General features: G+C 42.0%; 1 protein-coding gene across 4 annotated transcripts in view; it reads left to right on the plus strand.

Moving 5' to 3' along the window:
* The window catches only part of DIP2C (disco interacting protein 2 homolog C), a 463,773-nt gene that overhangs the window by 244,604 nt on the left and 196,353 nt on the right, over nt 1–22,816 (plus strand). For 2 of the 4 annotated variants that reach the window (XM_066233336.1, XM_066233337.1), the window contains exons 2-4: nt 3,831–3,902; nt 6,281–6,448; nt 19,415–19,525. In XM_066233336.1, coding sequence (XP_066089433.1) covers nt 3,831–3,902; nt 6,281–6,448; nt 19,415–19,525 — 351 coding nt within the window. The remainder of the gene's footprint in view (nt 1–3,830; nt 3,903–6,280; nt 6,449–19,414; nt 19,526–22,816) is intronic. The other 2 variants (XM_066233339.1, XM_066233340.1) reach the window with 1 other exon arrangement.

The raw sequence follows: 22,816 nt of genomic DNA on the forward strand, positions 1-22,816 counted from the left end.
AGCCTCTTGTCACAGATGCTGGATCCTTTTGAGTAACACACAAATAAAACTGTTGTATTACACACTTGAATAATGGAATTGCTATCGCTTTCCCCCTCTGCCCTTTCCCTTATGGTCACTAAGCAGTTAAAACAGTCACCCTGTGTTTGCCGTAACTATGAATGCAGCTTCTCTCCAGAAGAACTTCATTTATTTGAAGTTACTCTGTGACACGTCTGCTGCTCATTGTGTGGCTAAACCCATCAACATGCAGGCCTACTTTGTGAAGCAGCAGGGTTCAGTATGTGTTCTGGAGGACACTGACCCATGAAGGCATCACAACCTGGTTTTGAGGACGAGCCACACGTATATTACAAAAATAAACCATCAGCAGCTCTTGAGGCCTCATGAGATTAGCAGCACTGTGATTTGTGCAGAAGTCTGTACAGTGGGAGACCAGACATGGGAATGTCACTGACCTGGGCCTGGTGTGGGAGAGTGACAGCACCCAGTGGTTGCAAGGTTGTCTCTGAGAGCAAGAGGTCCTGGGTGGCTAGAGCTGGGCAGGGCATACAGAGAATGCTGACCGCATCAGTGCTGGTTGGAGTGGCAGATTCTAAGTATGGTTTCAATGGGGAAAGCTCTGAACTTGGACTAGCTTTGTTTTCTTTTTAGATCTGGGGCTCTGAGTAAGTAGCATGAGTAAGTATTATTTGTGCCTCAGTTGCTGTAGGGCCAGGGGCCGCTGTCTTCGTGGCCATTCGCATGCAGGTTCCCATTGAATTCGGACAGATGAAAAAATGGTGGGCCATTCCTTCATTAAAGTTTCGCACTGGCTGACGAGCAAACAGGCAGGGTAAACACTTCCCCCTTACTCAGGGCTCCCAAAGCCACTGACACGTTCTCCAGTTCTACAACCAGGAGAATATTGTCTGGTTTCTCCTAGAATCAAAGGCCTTACCAGTCTCAGTGGAGCTCGCAAAGCCTCTCACCTCTGGTTCCCCATCTGCACACCTTCTCTTTCCCTGCCAACATGGCTTATTTCTTCAGCATTCTGCATTCTCTTCTCTCTCACTTTGCAAACACGGCTTTTTTTTCTCAGCCCTCTTCTTTCTCTTTTCAAAACTTGGTGGCACAAAAACCTTTCCTCCAGCAAACATTAGCAAAACAACAGCCCTTCCCAAGCAGGAAGGTAATTTGCAATTTCACAGACCACATACACCTGGCGCTGTCCAGCCCCCAATGCGTAAACTACAAGTGAGCAAACGTAAAAATCATATTTTACAGACTAATTTGACCAACAGTTGCTTACCTGTAAAGTTAATTGTTGTAAAGATTAAGAGATTATTTAGGACATGTAGGACAGGGCCACAGTGACATCTTCCGTTTTAAGAGGGGTCATGATTTCTTGGGGAAAGTGCATTTTTTTCTTAAATTTTAAGGTTTTAGCAAACTGGAGTTTTCCAAAATAAGACAATTTAAAAACAGAGTTCAAAGTGAATTTCTTGTGAAGTTAGTTTACACTGAAAATAGAAGGAGGAAACCTTCTTATATTTAAATGTTCATCTGAGAGATTTTTAAAACTTAAGCTGAGTTTTGGGTGTAGAACAAGTTGAAATGGTGTTGGTTTGCCAAGGATGAGACTGGGTGGTGGAATCATGCATAGACGCGTGAGCTGTCAGGTCCTGAATGGCCAGTGAGGATGTCTGGGGTTGTGCGCCCCGGTAAGCAGGAGGTGTCTGCTGAGTGTGCAGGGAGCCTCTTAGGAGGCCAGTATGTTCTAGACGTTGGATACCCTGATACACTCTTGCTCATGTGTTTCTTTTCCTAGTCTCTGCTTTTATTTCATCCAGGTGTCCCCTCCATTGCAGGAAGCAAACTGTTTTAGAATTTTTTAAATGCTGAGCATGAGCCAAAGTGGATTAAGCGGGAGTACAATTAGCATGGAAATTAGCCTCCTGATAGTTTTGTTATTTCCAAAGACTAGTCTGGGAAGAACACTGGTGAAATACAGTGAATCTGCTGGGGAGGTAGGGACAACTGCCTTCTCTAGTCAGAGATGCTGAGGGACGGCTGGGGGTCGCTCCTGCTTTGCTGTCAAAGAGCAGAAAGTGCCTCTTTATGCAGGTTATTTTATCATGTTTTCTCAAAGCCAGTTGTTTTTCTCATGATATTAAACAATGAGCAGTCAGTTAGAACAGCGATTTTCAACCTTTTTGTCTCATGGCACAAATACACTAATTACTAAAATTCTGTGGCACACCAAAAAATACATTTTTTGCTGATCTGACAAAAATATAGGGGTAATTTTGACTCGTACACATCAGACAGCCATTGTATTAGCTGTTGTCCTTTTCCTTTTTTTTTTTTTTTTTTTTTTTTTACAATCTAAGGGAAATGAGGTCAGTGCCCTGATTAAATAGTCAGGTGTTGCATGTTTTAAAAATCCTGTGGCACACCAGTTGAAAACTGCTGAGCTAGAGAGATTTCTGAAGAGTGGGGTAAGGTATGAGAGACACTTCTCAGTCAGCATTTCTATGTTCACTTACTCCCTTGTCCTGAGCAATCACAAAGCTATTCCAGAGTGTGCACGTGCATGTGAGTATTTTGGGTGTTGATATTTTGGACATTATTTTTAAATTGGAGTTATGATGAGGTCTTTCCAAGAGTACGGACCAGCCCCAGCCCTGAGTGGTAAATGAATGTAGGTACAGAGTGTGGCAGACCTGGGATGGGGGCAGTGTTGCACTTTAGTCTGATCAGCGCACTGACAGTGGCAGCCCACGTAGGTGTGGCCTCAAAAATGCTCATCAACAGAGAGCAGGATGCATTTTTTTTGTATCTTCTGTTGTTTATAGTTCTGTGTTTCAATATGAGTCATGTGTTTTGAGGGGTAAACAAGACTACAGTGAGCTGTGAATTACACGTCAGACATTAATCACTGAGGGCACTTAATGGTCTGACCAACTTTAGTAAGCATATCTTACTAGAAAAAGCAAATTTACCAATTTGTGTATGACCCATATAACTGTTCATTTGCTTGCTATATTTTTATTCAAACACCAGTTTTTGGCTCTTCTGTGATTGAAAGTTTGATCAGACATTACAAAAAAATTAGATTCTAAAGAAATTCAAGGGAAAAAATTCGTGTTTTGTGTGAATTAGGGCTTATATTTAAAAAGGCTGTTGTATGTCATACGGGTTATTTGATGCCATGTACTCAGCACTTAGGAAGAATGTCAGCATGGTGATTGTGGCTCCTGCTCTTCTGTCTGTGAAATTCTGGTTTTAACATTGTAATTCTTATTTTACTGATAAGCACCTTTCTCACATATTTTAGATTTCCATAGGTCCCATGTTCTTTAGCTTTGTTTTATTTAATGTTCCATTTGGTCTAGGTCACTTATTTTCAAAAATACTGTAGCAATTTAAAGTCCTTGGGACTGAAATGCCTAAGAGAAAAAAAATCTCATTAATGGAAGAAGGTGCTAATCAGTGATGCTTTGGGGCAGCTCTAACTGATGTGGACCTGCAGTTTGTGGTTGACTAGTCTAATGAGAGCTGTGAAGACTGGGGTGGTTTCCTGCTCTGGCAGATGTGAATAAGATTTTAAGAATCTAATTCTGCAGCCTTTCAGAGCTGAAACCTTGCAAGGAGGGCCGGGAAAGCATTTTTGTTTGTTTGATGGCAGGGGAAAGGTCAAGGTGAATGAGTAAAGTGTTTTATTTTAAAATTATAATTATAAGTCAAACAGAAAACACAGTTGTGACTACATGTCTTAGACTTTGTTGAGTTATCAATCACTTCTATGCGTGGGGACCATTCTGAATCTTTCTCTCCTTCTCTTATAGGTGACATTACACAAAAAGGATATGAGAAGAAGAGGTCAAAATTAATTGGTGCCTACCTGCCCCAGCCTACAAGTATGTAAACTTTGATGATATGTTATCTAGTTTAGTTAACTGCAACATGCTAGAGAAAGAACTGAGCACATATCCTTTCTTAGTCCCTGATTTGCATGAGGACTGCGCTCCTGACACTGTGCTAGCCCCATCTAAGTCCTTTGTATGACTGCATGTATATTTTATAAATATAGAACACACATATGATATTCTATAAGTGTGCCTAATATATTTAATAAGTATTTTATTGTAGAGGTAATAATGTGGTTGATTACTTCAAAATGCTGTAATTATAAAAAAGATGAGAGAAGTTATGATTTAAAATGACTTTTGGTTTGGTGAGTTAAAAATTATTGCTATTGCTTATACAATAGTTTAAATTCATCCAGGGTTTTTGTTGAAGTCATTGGGAGTCCGACCACACGACCACATCTAGAAACCAAAAAATTGTATAATATCCTGCCTGGGATTATGAAATCATAAAGGTTTGTTTTGCTTTGAAATCTGATTGTAAGATGTTTTGGGTTCTTCCTGAAAGTACGAAGTGTGTTTCGTTCCATGTCCAGATTTGTAGACTCTCTTTGCACTTGAGCTAGGTCTGTGCACTTCAAGAAACTGAAAATGATACCAGGCTGGCTGGAGGTCTCACACTTCAGTTCTAATGAAGCTCAGTTTGGTTTCAGGGTGACCTTGAGATGATGAGGTTTTGGGATGGCATAAAGCTAATGCAGGTAATGCTGTACTGTAGGAGAAATGATAGCATAATTTTGAAGGTGCTGCCTGAACTCTACAGTTTTCACTGTTAAAATAATTTTTAAATCTGCTGAGATGTATCTGCTAGAGAAGGGTTAGGCTGCAGCTGCATGTAACACACAGATTCCCAAACTCTGTACCTCCTGATCTCCAGGCTGCGACCAGTAGTGCTCTGGCAGGGTTAGGAACATCTCCTGGAGCTCACATTCCAGGAAGCAATTTGTGTATTGAGCTTCTGCTGTGTTTATAGCTTTGTGTTTATTTTTTAAGATTTTTGTTTGTTTTGTTTTGTGTTTTGAGAGAGGGAGAGGGAAAGAGAGAGAGAGATGGGAAGCATCAACTTGTAGTGGCTGCACTTTAGTTGATCATTGATTGCTTCTCACATGTGCCTTGACTGCAGGGAGGAGTACTCCAGCCGAACCAGCGATCCCTTGCTCAAGCTAGCGATCTTGAGCTGAAGCCAGTGACCATGGGGTCATGTCTATGATCCCACACTCAGACCAGAGATCATGGGATCATTTTGATGCTCCCAAGCTCAAGCCAGTGACCTTGGGGTTTTGAACCTGGAACCTCAGCATCCCAGGTCAACGGTCTCTCCACTGAGCTACCACTGGTTAGGCTGTAGCTTTTGTTTGTTTGTTTGTTTGTTTGTTTGTTTGTTTGTTTTTTTCCTGAAGCTAGAAACGGGGAGGCAGTCAGACAGACTCTCGCATGTGCCCGACCGGGATCTACCCGGCATGCCCACCAGGGGGCGATGCTCTGCCCATCTGGGGCGTTGCTCCATTGCAACCAGAGCCATTCTAGTACCTGAGGCAGAGGCCACAGAGCCATCCTCAGTGCCCCGGCCAACTTTGCTCCAATGGAGCCTTGGCTGCGGGAGGGGAAGAGAGAGACAGAGAGGAAGGAGAGGGGGAGGGGTGGAGAAGCAGATGGACGCTTCTCCTGTGTGCCCTGGCTGGGAATCAAACCTGGGACTCCTACACGCCAGGCCGACGCTCTACCACTGAGCCAACTGGCCAGGGCCTTTGTTTTGATTGTGTGTGTGTGTTTTTCTTTCCCTGATTCTTAAGAGAGTTAACACAAATATGGGCTTGTTGTACAGCCTGACTTAGCTAATGGGGTGGATGGGTTTCCTGTGGTCTAGTTTTAGAAGGAATAAGCCAAGTGAACTAAAAACAAATCAAGTTTTTGGTTGATTCATGCCCACTGGTGAAAGGCTTTAGGAGCCTGTGTGAGCAGAGGAGTAGACGATGATCTCCCTCTCTTCTCTTTCTTTCATCCTCGAGTTGTACTACGTGGTGATGTTCATCTTCATGGCTCATGATTATGAATCCCTTTCAGCAGGTGGCCCCTCCACATCTAGGCTGGCAGGCTGACTAGACTCTTGACATTGTTGGGTTCTCATTTCTTTGCCTTACAAAAGAAGAGTAAAACAGAAGCAGTTCTCAGAAAATCATTTTTCAGCCATGGTGCCTAGAACATGGCTGACTATGTGGTCTAGATGCTCAGGGTGGCACCTGTGTCGTGTGGTCCCTTTGGTGTTCTTTGTGCTTTTCTGCATGGGGTCAGCAGCTCTGCTCAGCGCTGTAACAAATTTAAAAAAAACTAAAGTTTGAATTAATTAGTTTTTTTTCGACTTGTTACAGCAGCAAACGGAGCTGCGGTGGCCCGGTGTAGACTGCAGCACAGTGAAGGCGCCTCGCGGAGAATGCCACACTCTGGCCACATCGGGGTGTGTGACATCAGAGAAGCCGCTGGCAGGGAGCGGGTGGCCAGCACCGTGGGAAACCGGCCTCTGTTTTACTTTCGTTTCGGTGAGCGCACTTTTCTAAGCGAGAGAGGGACCCCATGACAGTGAAATGTTTGAAACAGACCGTTACCCAGTGCCATTCAGAACAGAAGTGCAGGGCTTAGCATGGTGGACCCCAGGAGATCCCATGTCTGAGTCCCCATTCTCTAGCTGAGGTCACACAAGTTTTCAGAGGCCACAGTGCTCCTAGGTCACAGAGTTATCACAGATTCTGGAACCACAACCACCCACTGACTGGGGGCCAATTCTGAGGGTTCTCTATTAGAATCAGATATGCTGTTTTAACAACCCTATTTTCGCAGTTGTGACACTGCTTACAAAACACTTGAGGAAGCAAAATGCATGACAAATTCTACAATTCTTTTTAAAATTGTTTGTCTTCTGCTGACCTTTGTCTAATTACCAAACACGTCAGCAAAGAACTAGTAGTTCCTGACCTCTGATACCTGCTGAGAGGAGTGAGAGCTACAGCCCTTCACACTGCTGTTCCCCAAAGGCAGTGTGATGGATTTGATCGAAAAATAAAACCATTTACTCAGAGTGTATTCTTAGATAATGATCCACAGAGGTCAAAATTATTTAGTGGATAATATTTTAAATACATGAAGCCCAAAAAGGTGAGTTCAGTGCACCTTTTAGTAGAATGAGAAAATAAGCATTTGTAAGTTTTAGGCTTATTTTCAGGGTTTTACCTCAAATAAAAGTCATGCACAAATAATAGAGAAAATTTGATGTTACAATTGACCCTCAGGATTTCAAAAGAGTCACCCAGCCTGATCACCCCACGTGGCTTCCTTTGCTCCCCTCTGAGCCACTTGCTGACTGATATAATGAATGTCCTTGCAGGAAGAATGGAGGGTTGATGAGTGGGTGGTGTAGTCGAGTGTTAACTATGAGTCCTTTTCACAATTACGGAAGTCTCACACACCTAATTGAAATTTGAAGACGGGAGAGCCTGCTTGGGGATGCTGCTCTGTAGATCTTGTGGTCCAACCCAGGCCCACTGGGAAGGAGATGGCATGATTCAGGTTCAGAGACTGGAGGCCCAGTGAGTTCTCCAGTTTTTACTATTAATGTTTATTTTTGAGAAGTTGTCCTGGGTGAACAATTACTCGTATAGGACTTTGTCCTTGAGAAGCCGTGAGGAGAGCGTATCATTTTAAAACAGAATTCTTTCTAGATCAGTTTTAGAAATTTTGCTTTTGCTTTAGGATCTGTGTGCAGCACATTGTGTTTTATCAGAGAAAATTCTAAGACTTATCCAGAAAGTGTTATAAAAATATTTCCACACTATTATTTGGGACACGTGATTATGAATTAGAACAGCCTGTTTAGGTATTCAGCAAAAACCAATAGCTCAAGTCAGAGCTACCAGCCTGTCCCGGGGGAGGCGCCCAAGGAGCAGGTGGTTTCCTGGTTTTCATCCCTGCTCAGATGTGAGCGACTGTCACAGAGTATCTGTGTGGCTGGCGTTCGCCTGGAAGATATGGCGTACTGATGAGCGCAGTGTTGAATACGCACCTAAATCTAGGTGAGAAAAGTTGTGTCAGAATCTGGAAAGAAAAATGAAAATGATATATTAATAAAGGAAAAGATCAGAAAGACTATATTGAAAATCATTTTCAAAGCAATAGTATTATTTAGGAGAACTCATTTGGTATGAGTCTTCTTACAGTTTTTGGCTATGTAGTATCTCTTTCAAGATCTTTTGTTCTGTAAACTTGATACATTTTGTGAAAAAAGAAATGAAAATCCATTCTCTTCAGGAATATCTTCACATAGTGACAACTTTTGCTGACTCTCCAGAGTTTTCAGGAAGGGGCCCTTGTGGCAAGAAGTAGTTAATTCCAGGCTTACTATGAATAGTGAAATTTTCCTTGCCCAAATATAGTCCTCCTTTCTCATAACAGTGGTGGGATTCAGCTGATTCACACCGGTTCAACAGAACTGATATCTAATATTTTGTTGAGTTTGGCGAACTGATTGTTAAAATGGCACTTGTAATCAGGGTTCTCTCTAACATAGGTGCCTGGGTAGCTGCCCAATGTGGAAATAACAAATTTACATTGCTCACTCTTTTTTAACATTCATCTGCGCAACAGCATATTCTAAGAGCCCATAGTAATGTTCATTCCGTCTGTAGGTGGAAAAAAATTGCAAGTGAAGATGCCAATCAAGAAACAATATGGAAATATCTTAAATACAGTTTTATTGGTTTTTGTCAGATATTACTTAGTATTTTTTATTAACATTTTAAAAGTCTTTCTTATAACCTGGTTTTGTGTATCTCTTTTATTCTAATTTGAGTATTAAGTGCATGAAATAATAAACTACCTTTCGGTATATCTTTTTTTATACTTAAAATGGACATTAGGGCAGAGAACGGTTGTTAAATGATTTGAATCCCACCACTGCTCATAATGTATATTAACTAGATTCGGCTTTCTACATGATTGTCCATCAAATATTTCTCAGTGCTAAGTGATTTATGTGGATTTAGTCTTCTCCAGGCCCAACTTAAGTTTTCTTCAACAGCCACTCGGCTTTGTGCTCAGTTATAAGGATTTGCCGTGTCTGAAGGGTTGAAACAATCTTGGTAATTTGGTTAAGGTGACTGGGGACGCAAATCTGTCTCTGTCCTTCCTGCCTTCTGGAAATTGGCTGTAGGGTCCATAGGAACAGCCTCAGAGAAGAGACAACCTGGTCAGGGTGAATTTGCCTTTGTTTCCACTGGAGATGACAGATGGCCCTGCATGGAGTTGAGATTCAGCTGTGTCAGAGGGTCTTATACACGGTGGCCTGGCCTTTGTAGCTCCTCGAATCTTCATGCTCCTCTGATGTTCGTGTCAGCCATTCTGCACATGCTGTACCCTTTGCCTACATCTGCATCATTTGAACTTCAATTCAGGTGTTACTTCTACATGGATTCCTTTGTGGTCCCTCAGGTTAGGACAGGCCCTCCAGTCCTGATCTTCATGATCCTACTTCTGAAATACTTATAATATTGTAGACAGTGGTTGTGCTTGAATATTTGGTGATTCCACCCCAACCTACCCCACCCCAGCCCACAGTGGGACCCCTGTTTCCTTTCTACAACGGTGGGTAGTCAGCAGACATTGTTAAAGGATGAACTGGGTAGATGGACCTGGAACTATATCTGGACCTGACAGATTGGCTGCTGGAGTCCACGCCCCCTGCACAGCTGTGGTTGGTGGGAGTTGGTGTATCAGTTATCAACCCACCACAGGTCCCCGGGTGAGCAGTGAGGCAGGTGTGGCTTACCTGAAGGAACAAGGGAGTTTGGAGAGCTTGTCCAGGAGGGGTGGATGCCAAGTGTTACCCTGGTGATGCCCCAAACACATCAGCAAATGGACCTTTACTGCCTTGGGGAAGCTCTTCTTCAAGATCACAGTTTTATCTTGATTTCTCACTTGGGTAAATTTAAATGGTAAATGATATATTAAGTGCTCATAATTTTTTCCATATCTGAAGGGTTAAAAGATAACGTGGTTTTGGACCTCCACTCATTCAATCAGCTGAATTTTATTTTATTACTAATTTCAGAGTTCAGGTTGAGAAATCTTGGTGTTCAGTTCTGTCACTGAGGATCCCCTGTCCTCTGTAATCCTGTTCCTTGAGGGGCCTGGAGGGAGCAGCCTCTGAGCCCAGCCGCAAGTGCTCCAACTGTGCCATGAGGAGGGAGGTTGCCCGTCATGGGCAAGTTGAGCCCTTGTGAACTTTGCAGTTTGGTCTCATAAGACAAAAGAACTTGCTCATTCTCTCACACTGTATTTCAGGGTATAAACCTGAGACACATGCCCTTGTGTTCTGGTATTGTTTGGGAAGTGAAGCTGGCTGCACTGCTGCTTTCCTGAGCTGTGGTCAGCTTGTCTGACTCATCTCATTAAATTAACAGCCACTGAGTTTCTCTGGTGCTGGGTTTACACTTTGGTCCATATTTTCATTCTGCCACAAGAGCCACAATCTCCCTGGGCATGGACACCATATTTGCCCATTGTATGCCCAGGGGCACATGGCCTGCCCCAGGAGCAGGGGTGGTTTGGGTTTGATCCAGGAGTTACACTGTGTCATTTGTTCATGGTGGTTAGGATGTGGGATACAAGGTTAAGTCCCAGAACAGGAGAAATACAAGTATTTAAATTGGTGTTACCTGTCTGTGACTTAGCATGAATTTTCCCAGATTGAATTCCTACTGAAATGAACACTTATCAGTTGAAGGTAAATTAACTGTTAACCCAGGAAGACAGTCGTCCTCATCTTGATGCACAGTCTGTCGCTCTCAGTGGGATAAGTATTTTATCACAGACAGCTATGCTTTGAGCATGTGAATGTCCTGTTATTTATTATTTTTTAAAGATTTTATTCATTGATTTTACAGAGCGAGAAATATCAACTCATAGTTTCTTTAGTTTAGTTGTTCATTGCTTGCTTGTTGCTTGTCATATGTGCCTTGACAGGGCAAGCAAAAGGCCTTGCACTGGCATCCTCAATAGTTCTAGGTCGACGCTTTAGCCACTGCACCACCACAGGCCAGGCTAAAGTCTTGTTATTTTTAGTGACGTTTAAGCAGTCAGGGTCCTTCCCCCAGTGTCAGTAGCTAAAGGGAGCACACCCAGGACATTCCTGTGTGAGATATCTGGAGTTTGGGCTGAGCATTCACCAGACAGAATGGTGCTCACTCTGGAACTGGCCGTATCTTTGAGGTGTAAGAAAAATGCAGAAACTTGCCACCTGGATTCTGACCACAGACAACTGCCTTCAGAACTCACCTTCCCTAACAAGCGAAGACCGAATGTTGGAACATGGAATTAGGCATAAATGCATAAATGACATATAGAGCGCTCTTGCCAAACTTTCTCAAGCTCCTGGTCTTCTACACATGTCCAAGACATGAGTTGATAATCAGAATGTTTTAATAGGAAAGTGGTTAGCAAATTTATACTGGTTTATGGCAAAGATTTATGTTAATGAAGTATAAGATAGAAACCACAATAATAGTAATGAAGAAATATGCAGGTATGGTTGGGTACAGATTACTTATAATGAAAGCTCTATTTTGTGGTGTTGTCATCTGAGCTGATACAAAGCAAACACAGTGAATTCTTATCTGCATGCACAACAGTTGTAGTGTTTGCTTCTGGCAGTCCTTGATTTCACTGTTTTAGAAGTAATTACTGCTGTGGAAGAGTGTAATCAGGTACTAGAAGAGAATGAGACAGTTCAGAAGTTGTTTTTGTATACACTTGAAATATGGAAAAGTCTTCAATAGCTTCGCCAAGAACTAAAGTACAGGATATCTGGGAGGCTTTGTGGACACTGCACCCAGCAGGGAGCAACCAGGAGGCTCTTGAGTTTCCACAAGGGCCCTGGGAGCCTAAGTCACTCCCAAGTGACTGTGCCAATCATGGGACCCAGCAGTTGGAGGATGAGTAGTGTGTCCAGTTCCATGATTAGTAAGAATGGACCAGAGTTTGGATGCAGGTCCTCTAGTGTTAAATCCCAAATACATTCTCATTCACATCATCCTCTGCTTACACTTCATGATTTTTTCTTTAAATGCTGAAAAACCGAGATTTTCAATGTATTCTCTTAATATCAGAATTCTGAAATTCTGACTTTTCCTAGAACATTTAATAACCTGAATAACCACAAGTCTATACTGCAGGTCTCCTGGCCTGTTCTCAGCACTGTGTCAGAGTGACAGTGACTGTTCCCTTATCTTTAGGATAATGTGATCATTATTATGACTTCTGTTTCTCATAATAAAAGGACTGTATTCATTAGTCTGAAACTGATGGATTGTTTAGGGATAGAACTATGGAGTTAGGAATTTGGAGGGGATCTTAATCACGTATTGAAGTAACCAAAGTTCTAATAAAAATGGCTTAGTTCTCTGCTTCCTCTCTCTTTGGGTTTGAATAAGGTTTTCACGTCTGGAGGGAAAGAGTGTTTGAATAGTATGATAGACAGGGCAAAACTTGGGAATAGTGAATATTTCTGCTTGACTAGAAGCAGAGGTCTGAATGGGAGGCGTGCTTGAGCGATGGTAGATGTGATGCTGGGGGAGACTGAAGGTCAGGTGAAGGAGTGTGGGCTTGGTGTTCTGGTCAGTGGGTTGCAGGGAGAATAACTGGACAGAGAGAGCCCTGCTTGGGTTGCAGTAGAGACAGACCGAGAGGTGGTGCTATAGGAAGCCTGGGGATGGAGAGGCACCAGCAGGTGGCATGTGACTGTGAGGACTCCAGGCCTGCCCAGATGCCTTTGAGAGTAAACTGAAGGGTAGAGAAGAGAGGACTCATGGGATGTGGATGGTTGAGGACAGGAGAGGTGGAATGCAGGAGCTAAGCAGAGGGATGAGGGTATGCCTTTCTCTGTGCTGTCCTTTTCTTTTTCCTCTATGTACCCTTGGGTCATCTTCCTCTGATTTGGAGTATTTGTTATAGACCTGTTGCTATTTTAGTGGAAAAACAAAAATTTTACTGACATTGTAATATTTAAATTGAAGCATTCCAACCTCTGCACAAGTCTTGAAATACCACGTACTGTGTAGTACTCCAGCTCGCTGGGAACTACCATTGTCGCATGGAGGAAACCTACTCAAGACACAAACTTATGTCAAGAGGGAGAGGGGGAGGCCTGCCAAGGGAAGCAAAGAAGACCTCCTGAATTTCCTTCTCCCTCAGGTTTTATTGACCAGAAGCAGAACAGAGGTAACAGGATTACAGGGGAGGGAGATCAGGTGATAAAGGGAAAGAATGACTAATAGACTTTTTGCAGACATGGAGAAAGGGCTAATTTTGGTCAGTACATTCTTTTTCTTGTGCTAATTAATAAGCACAAAGGAAGAGGGAATCCAGAACCTCCAGGCTAATTTTCTAAAGCCTGTTCACATGCATTCCTTTGTGTCTGCACAAAGGTCACTCACACAGTTTCTTGGTGTTTGCATCCAAGAGACATTCACTCAGGACTTTTAACTAAAGTTCTCCAATCCAAGTCAGGGTTCAAGATTAGATGGGTGATTCCCTACCTTACTGGTTCAGAAGTGTTTCCTGAGCTGGTTCTGTGGGCCAGGGGCAGCAATCTTGCCTTTCTAGTAAGGATCTGATAGACACACGTTGTATTAGACAACAGCTGCTCTGAGTTCATTCCAAGGCAACAGTGAAACTGTACCAGTTTCCATCTTTCCTTGTAAGATTGCAGTTGAACAAATAGTTTTGCACAATAATAAGATCACAAGAACACTTTTTGTGTCAAGGTACTGGCTCAATTTTGTTCATGTAACAAGTAATTATTGTACTGCGAATACAGCACTAAACATATGGCCTCTGCCTCAAGGACTGGGCCTCTTTTGGGGATGGGGCAGTGAGGCCACCTCATCACTTTAAGTGATGACAGGGTACCTGGGAACACTGGAAGGGGACACCCATTCCAAAAGAAAGGGCAGTTACAAGCAAATATTTTAATGCTACTAGAGAGTGGCGCTGACTGACTTCAAACCCCAGTCTGGGCCTGTATTTTCTCATCAATAAAATGGCAGAACGAACAGTACCTATTTCATATGCTTATGTTAATAAATGAAATAAATTCATAAATGTTAAGTGTTTAGACCAGTGCAGTAAAGTGTTTGCAGTTCTTATCAGTTCTCTGTAAAGATGGTAAACTGAGTTCCAGGGTCACAGATGGTGACAGCAGCCAGCTGGAGCACCTATCTCCAGAGCTCGATGTTGTCAAGGGTGCTTTTCCCCTCAGTTCACATAGGATCTGTAGCTAGGTAAGAGCCTGGTACTCAGTGCTCATTAAATGTTGGAGAAAGGGTCCAGCCTTGATTTTTGTCACATTGTTGTCTGAGGGAAACTAATTTTGTCCCTCTGGCTTCCTGTGATTTTGGACAGTTTTCTCACCTCCCTCGGGACATCTCACCTTCCCAGGGAGGGACCTTTCTTGGCCTGTCTCTGTTGTAGACACTCTGGTCAACCTGCAGCTTTCTTGAGAGTTAGTTCTCGCTCATGGTATGAACATAAGACCCCAACAATGCTGAATTATGAGCTATAATTGTGTTTTAATAATTATTAGGCATGTGTTTCAGCAGCACATTTGGTTACATCCTTACTACAGCATAATGAGAAGGACCCTCCACTGCTGCTCCTATGGTGACAGGTGGAATTCTACTTTGGAGTTGCATATTTGACTGTTGGCTTTTTCTTGTTAGAATATACCTTTACTAGAAAGCCCGGCGGTCATACGAAATGACCGGTGTTCTAGATATTATAAATTGTAATTAAAATGATTTGTGCAAAGGTGTCTGCTAATTCAAACTGAATTACCCAGGGCAGGCGGCGAGGACGCCCCTTTGCTTACTGCCCCATGGGGTTTCCCCCTTCTATTTGCTTAATAGCTTAAAGTAGAGTGCAATGAAGGAAACCACTGGCGGTACATTTCTTAAGAGCCACCGCTAGCTCAATAAATAAAGGTGATTTAAATAATAAAATGTTAATTCACATGTCAAAGATTTCTTTGTACACAACATTTCTTGTGTAGATCTTTCCATCATTTTTAAGCTCGCCTTGCAGAGGACCATGAATTATTTTTAATTTTACGTCCGTTCTTTCACGAACTCTTGAAAAGGCAACATAAAGTTGACCGTGTCCAAATGCAGGCTCAGGTAAAAAAATGCCAACATGCTTAAGCGTTTGGCCCTGAGACTTATTGATGGTCATAGCAAAGGCAAGTTTTACAGGAAATTATCTACGTCTCAATTGAAACGGCAACCCTGTTTGAGACGGAGCCAAATCAATTCTTGGAATGACATGTATTTCACCTTTAGAGGAGCCAGTCAAAGACTTAGCTATTATGACATTATTTTTCAACTGGAGAACCTCTAGTCTTATACCATTGCAAAGACCCCTTCTGGTGTTAAGATTTCTTAACAGCATAAAATTGCTCCAATCTTTAACCTCAGTTTGTGAGGTGGCATGCCAGAAGGCGGGACTATTTGAATGCCGTGGCAACTTCACCCCATTGGCTAGTACAGTTACGCAAGCAACCAATGAGCTATCCGTGACAGACACTTAAGCCGCATATAATAAAGATGTGAAGCTACCTCAAATTTCATTCACAATGAATTCAGATAAAAATTAATGATTGAAACGTACACACTAATACTTTAGTTTCTTTTAATGTCCTGTTGCAAATGCCCTGTTAAAGTTCTTCTCCTTATGTAAAATTTATTTCTTTTTAAAACTTCTGTTTTTTAAATTCTACTATATTTCAACCTTTAAAGTAAATGTTGGCCCTGGTTGTTCAGTTAAGCGGTAGAGCATCAGCCCGGTGTGTGGAAATTCTGGGTTTGATTTCTGGACAGGGCACACAGGAGAAATGACCATCTGCTTCTCCCTCCTCCCCCTTCTCTCGCTCTCTCACTCTCTCTCCCCTGCCCCCAGCCATGGCTCATTTGAACAAGTTGGCCCCAGGCACTGAGGATGGCACCATGGCCTCTCCTCAGGTGCTAAAGTAGCTGGTTGCTGAGAAACAGAGCTACAGCCCCAGATGGGCAGAGTATCGCCGCATAGGGGGCTTGCTTGGTGGATCCTGGTCCAGGCGCATGCGGGAGTCTGTCTCTCTGCCTATCTACCTCTCACTTAATAATAAAAAAAAAAGAAAAGAAAGTAAATGTTCACTGTTGCATATAACTTTCTGAGAACAGACTAGTAAGGTCCACACACAGGCAAGCACTCATCTACCAGTTTGCATTGCTGGTTCAAGTGTGTGAGTGTTAGGACTGTGTACATCTCAGAGGATGTACACAACCACCTAGGGATTCAGCAGGGTCAATATTGAAAGTATACAGCTTACAAAAATTAGGGGATATTTTATTGCTTCATATTCATTTTGAAATATCCCCTAATTTTTGTGAGCAGTGTAGTTTTAGGAAGCTAACATTACTAAGAAGGAAAGCGAAACATTAAATATATTTTTGAGTCACTGTAACCTAGGCCACTCCAAACTGTCCCTTTTGTTGTTCTTTCCACAAATGCACTAAGACGTCAGTAAACAGGTAGAGTGTAAAGCAGGGGTCCCCAAACTGGGCCGCATGCAGCCCCCTGAGGCCATTTATCTGACCCCCGCCGCACTTCCGGAAGGGGCTCCTCTTTCATTGGTGGTCAGTGAGAGGAGCACATTGACCATCTCATTAGCCAAAAGCAGGCCCATAGTTCCCATTGAAATACTGGTCAGTTTGTTGATTTAAATTTACTTGTTCTTTATTTTAAATATTGTATTTGTTCCCATTTTGTTTTTTTACTTTAAAATAAGATTTGTGCAGTGTGCATAGGGATTTGTTCATAGTTTTTTTTTATAGTCCGGCCCTCTAACGGTCTGAGGGACAGTGAACTGGCCCCCTGTGTAAAAAGTTTGGGGACCCCTGGTGTAAAGCCTCAAGACAGGAGAAGGGAAGAAACAATGAATGCGTTTCTGTAACATGTAAGGTGCTTCCCTCGGCTATGGTGGTAAGTGGAAGCAAATGAAAGTGTTGAAACCTTGGCATTGTGGGAAGCATGGCATCTAGGAAACAGGTGGTCCACATCCTCCCCACTCTTCGGAGATGTTTGTTCTCTGGAGAAATGGACAAGGAGCCTCCAGATTCAGGGACATCATGTACTGACCCCAGAGAGACACTAGAGTGCACATGCTGGAGGGAGAGAACAGCTCCAGCCCTGAAAGATGAATGCTCCTGTTTCACAAGACTGGAGACCAGAAGCCCAATTGTTTGGCAAATAGAAGAGCCCAGATAAAAGACTTATTGGGAACAGATCTTGGTGATGCTGATGCCCTAGGAAGAAAGCACTGCTTGCAGCTCCTTTAATGGGAATAAAGAAAAAACTTGAAAAGTTGACAGAGGAGAAGAGAGAAACAAACAGATTTTACATGAAGATTATAGCATTAAAATGACATTTCACTGCTCAGCAACAATAATTGATGTGAAAGTCAGTGGATACAAATAATTTTCAAATATATTTATATAAATACATTTTCAAAGTTACAAATAATTTTGCTTAGAATTCTCACTTGAAATATGGCTGTTAGGCAGCACGTCTGGGCCAACCAGCCAGGATTAGAGCAAGAGGGAACTCCCAGAGGGAAGTCTTCAAAGAAAATAAAATTGAACTAAAAAGCTGTCACCAGATTGTCCGTGTTTGACCACGAGGAGAAAAGAATTGGAGTTTTTTAGTGCTGTTGGGTATTTTGAAAGGATTAGCAGTAGGTACATTGAAAACCAAGGTAATGGAACAAAAAGATACAAATAATTAATTCCAAAATAACAAAAAAGTATAATGTAGGAAGGTTCACATAGCATACCACTGACTCTGATCCCAGTAATGGAGTAGTGATGGCCATGGTGGTTAAGGGAGAAGTCCATGTCATCTAAAATGGACAATAAGTAGGATTATAAATCCACATTTATAAATATGAATGTAAATACAAGTTAACTTTTTCATCAAAAGAAATAGTACTGCTCTTTGATTTCTTTGCATCTGTTTAATAAAAATACAAAATAATTTTAAAAAAGATTTTAAAAAGATCCTTTGTAGATAATAACTGGAAGAGGTTTGGTATCTGTAAACATTCCAGTCATCAAGAAATGTTAACGATGTTAATGCCCCTTGCTAGATGAAGAGTTTACAAACCCTAACATGTGATTACAGTGTAGATATCTTTTTCACAGTTCTAATCAAGTTAACCTAATAATTCTAGTGAGTTAACCCACAAGCATGCTATCAAAAATTGAGGTGTAGAAATCACCATAAGAGAAGTATTTAATCTCAGGGACAGATAACGCTCCTGGAGTAAACATGGAAAACCAGGGACTTAACCACTGTTTTTGTTAAATTACTGTCTCTGGTTTACTTTCTATCAGGTATTACTGGTCCTTTTCTGAAGAAGTAACAACTATATTTAATGCTTAGTGCTCAGAATTTCTTCATCTCTGAACTGCAATGATTAATCTTTCCTGTATCTAGATTATGTTTTTACCATTTTAGTTCTAAAGTATAATCAGTATTGTGATTGCCAGATTTAGGTCAGCTTTTTTTTTTTTTTAAATAATTTTTATTTATTCATTTTAGAGGAGAGAGAGAGAGAGAGAGAGAGAGAAGGGCGGGAGGAGCAGGAAGCTTCAACTCCCATATATGCCTTGACCGGGCAAGCCCAGGGTTTTGAACCGGCAACCTCAGCATTCCAGGTCAACGCTTTATCCACTGCGCCACCACAAGTCAGGCTATTTAGGTCAGCTTTTGACCAGTACCCACTGAATCATTTTTATTTGGCCATGTTAACATTTTTGGTAATTCATCAAAGCAATATTGAAATATAATTTTTTTTTCAGTCATTTAGCTCCAAACGGAGTTAGAAATTTTGAATGAACAAAGATAGAAGGTTATTCTCAATCTTAGTTACCTGAATTATATTATTAAAATACCCTGTAAGATTTATTTAAATATTATCTTTAATGATAAATGTAATTTTTAATTTTCTCAAGTTTTTTTTTAACCACTTTATTATATAAAGAAGATCCTTACTTGATTCTGTGCTTTGGGTGCCATTTTCTTTCTTTCTTTTTTATCCAAACCCTAAAGATTTCAGACATTGCTGGTAGCTTAGTTTGCATCTCGTCCCATGACATTTTAGACAATCTTGATGTGCAGGAGCCTGCACTGTTTCTAAAGGCTGCACTGTTGGCATGAGTCTTGTCCCGCCCTGGACTTGTCTCCCTGTCCTGGTCATCACCCAGGACATCCGGTCCCCATGCTTACTCCCGTGTGAGCTCGACCTCGGCTGTAGGAATGCAGTGATTCAGGGCTATATTCTGCCAAAGGATTTTCTCCACAAAGTAAAAATTAACTCCAGCTGCCAAGTAAAACCTCACCTTACTTTGCTATTTCCCTTAACCCAGGGGTGGATCAAGCTTTGCCACCAGAGCGCCGGGCTCCGGTTACTCCTTCTTCTTCCTCTCGCTATCACCGCCGAAGGTCCTCAGGGTCACGAGATGAGCGCTATCGATCAGGTAAGGCACCAATGCAGACGTGAGATCACCACCATCCTGATTTTCAGTGTTGGTGGTGAAGTGGCTAAGTGGGTTCATGCCTGAAGCGGCTGTATGTATATGAGGCACAGTATGTATGTTTGTTCTTGTAATTGGTTGTATGATCCATAGATGATGACATCCTGTCTCATACACAAATATTCTCTCCAGGAACACATTAAAATTTAGCAAACAATAATTATTTTCATATTTATAAGATAGTTTTGTTCACTATTTAGAATTTAATAGTTGAAAAATATTAATTTCTCATGAACCCATTTTTTTTAGGTCTCTGTTCAACAGTTTCATTTTGATTTTTTTAATGTTGGTTGCTACTATAATTTTTCTTCAGTGATGTTTTTTAAGAACAATTTTCAAAAAAGAAACAAAATCCTTAAAATTTTATATGTACTCTGTTATTGCCTTTGTGTTTTATGATGCTATCTACATTCCATTTTATTGTAACCATCACCTGGGCTTGACTGGCTTGAATTTATTTCATTTAGCTCCAGAACACTTTGATTAATAATGATCTGAATTATAATATTTGTATAAATATCACTTTACATTTGGCAAAGTACTTTCACAAATATCATCTTACTTAGTTTTTATAACAAACAGATGAAGTACTCATTATTGTTTCATGTTGCAGAAGAGGAAGCTGAGTCTATGGTGGATGAAGTAGCTCAGCCATGGGTGGGTTCGTGTTTCATGAATCTTCTCTTAATGTGGGCTTTTAAGATAAACCACCACCATCACCTCTAAGAAGCTGTCTGCCTGACTTCCTGGCCCTGTTCTCCTTTCTAGAGGGGAATGCAAGGGTAAGCAGAGATTTTATACCATCAGGAGTGGTCATCTGCACAAGCAAGAAGAATGGACTCAAGCAATTAGGAAAGGCCAGGTGCAGCTTTACTGCTGCTCTTCTGCCTTCTTGGCCCTGCTCAAGAGGCCTTGATGCCCATGGGGGTCAACATGTGGGGATGGAATGAAGTCTGGAATTTGTTCCCAAGTACACCTGTTTTTCAGAGCTATTTTTACAGCCAGCATATATCAAGAGCCTATCTTAGCCATTCAGGCATCTCAGAGCCCAGATAATTAGGAGGGTAGAAGCCTCCATATGTGTGCTGTCAGCTTACTAGGAAATGTTTCCATTAACTCTTTTGTCTTGATGTGGCTGCTAGTATTTTACATATGCCCATATACACATAGACACACACATATAGATCACACATAGTCCAGCATACAGTAGACACATATAGATACACACATGTAGTCACACATAACAAAGACACACACAGAGTCCCACATATAGTAGACACACCTGTAGACCACACATGAAGACACATATTTACGATCATCAACATCTTCAGTTCTCATGCCAAATGATTTTGGTAAGTCATCAAAGTGAATTACCAAAGCAAGTCTGTGCTCTTATTTCTACTTATAGATGAGAAAATGGAAGTTTAGGCAGGAATGTAATTATTAATAATACTGTAGTGAGTAGCTCATCAAAATAGAATGCAAATCTAGCTTTGTTTTCTCTATCATCTGACTTCTTACCACAAAGATTTTATCTTGCCTCCATTTCTAACCTTTAACTCTTTGTGTTATTTTTGTGTGTGTGTGACAGAGAGACAGAGAGAAGGACAGATAGGGACAGACAGGAAGGGAGAGAGATGAGAAGCATCAATTCTTTGTTGTGGCACCTTAGTTGTTCATTGATTGCTTTCTTGTATGTGCCTTGACCAGGGGTGGTGGGGGGCTGCAGCAGAGCGAGTGACCTCTTGCTCAAGCCAGCAACCATGGATGGGGTCATGTCTGTGATCCCACACTCAAGCCAGATGAGTTCGTGCTCAAGCCGGTGACTTCGGGGTTTCAAACCTGGGTCCTCTGTGTCCCAGTCTGATGCTCTTTCCATTGTGCTACCACCTGGTCAGACTCTTTCTCTTAATTTTTAAAATTTAGATGAAAATTTAACCCTAGCAAATCTGTTTCACATATTATCTGTCTTTCCTGATGATGGAGGATGAGGGTGATAAACCCTGATGTTTATATGGCCTTTGATAAGATACACTGTGTTTTGGAAGTCCCCCTAGTTATTTAGGGGTAGGTAGAATAGGTGGTCAGACAGTAAAAGTCTGAGAGATATAACACAGCAGGAATGCCTGACCTTTGGTGGCGCAGTGGATAAAGCATCGACCTGGAAATGCTGAGGTCGCCGGTTCGAAACCCTGGGCTTGCATGGTCAAGGCACATATGGGAGTTGATGCTTCCAGCTCCTCCCCCTTCTCTCTCACTGTCTTTCTCTCCTCTCTCTCTCTCTCTCTCTCTCTCCTCTCTAAAAATGAATAAAAAAACCCCAAAACACAGCAGGAATGGTGATTCCTTGGCCTCAGGCACATGTCAACTTACCTGTGTACTTCACCATCCATCTTTGAGAGCAGAAGAGAAGATGTGGGAGAGCAACAAACTGGGGAAGGGGGAGGGCTAAGGAGAAGAATCGAGGGCACCTGCAGGGGTTATTTTCACCTGTCAGTAGAAACATGGCCAGTGTGGTCCTCTGCAAAGGAAACTAGATCCCTCTGGGTCTAGCCCACCTTAAGCCCTATTTTAGAATTACTATTAATTCCTCACCCACATCACTGGAGTTGGAGGAGCTGTGAACAAAAGCTGCAGTTAGCATTAGGCCTTTCCAGTTAGACTCAGACATGAGCACTTGGTACTCACCTCTATCCCTACAGACTACAGAGTTCTAATGAGCTCCTGACCTTGCTTGGAGCTTTGTTTCCTGTGGACATCTTCCTGGGTGCTTTTGTCCCATTTCCTCTACGTATTTCTGGTTTCCTCTCACTTGGCTGCCCTTTCTGCCCAGTTGTTGAGATAAACTCTTCCCTGTGGCTGAAATTTCGGTTCTAGGCCTAAGGTCAAAGACTAGCTCAGCCCCTTCAGTGGCTAGCGTGGTCCTGGACTTCCATTTGAGTGACTGGCACCAGAGGAGTGTGACAAAGTGTTCTTTCTGATCTACTCGGTGCTAGAGAGCTACAGAGAAAATAAGACACAGTCTTTCCTCTCTCCCCAGGAGTTCCTAGCCTAAGGAGGAACCAGACCAGTGAACTGAGGGTTATAATGCATAAAGGGCAAATGTTACCGTATAATGTGATCTTTGAGGAGGCTGCTGTTAGCACTCTGAGCTCCTTAACACATGTCTGCTGGCAACACTCTTCTGCTCAAGTAACCCAGCAGTCCCCTTTGCTCTCAGAGTAAGAATCATGT

The sequence above is a fragment of the Saccopteryx bilineata genome, chromosome 5, assembly GCF_036850765.1.
Source record: "Saccopteryx bilineata isolate mSacBil1 chromosome 5, mSacBil1_pri_phased_curated, whole genome shotgun sequence".
NCBI lineage: Eukaryota > Metazoa > Chordata > Mammalia > Chiroptera > Emballonuridae > Saccopteryx > Saccopteryx bilineata.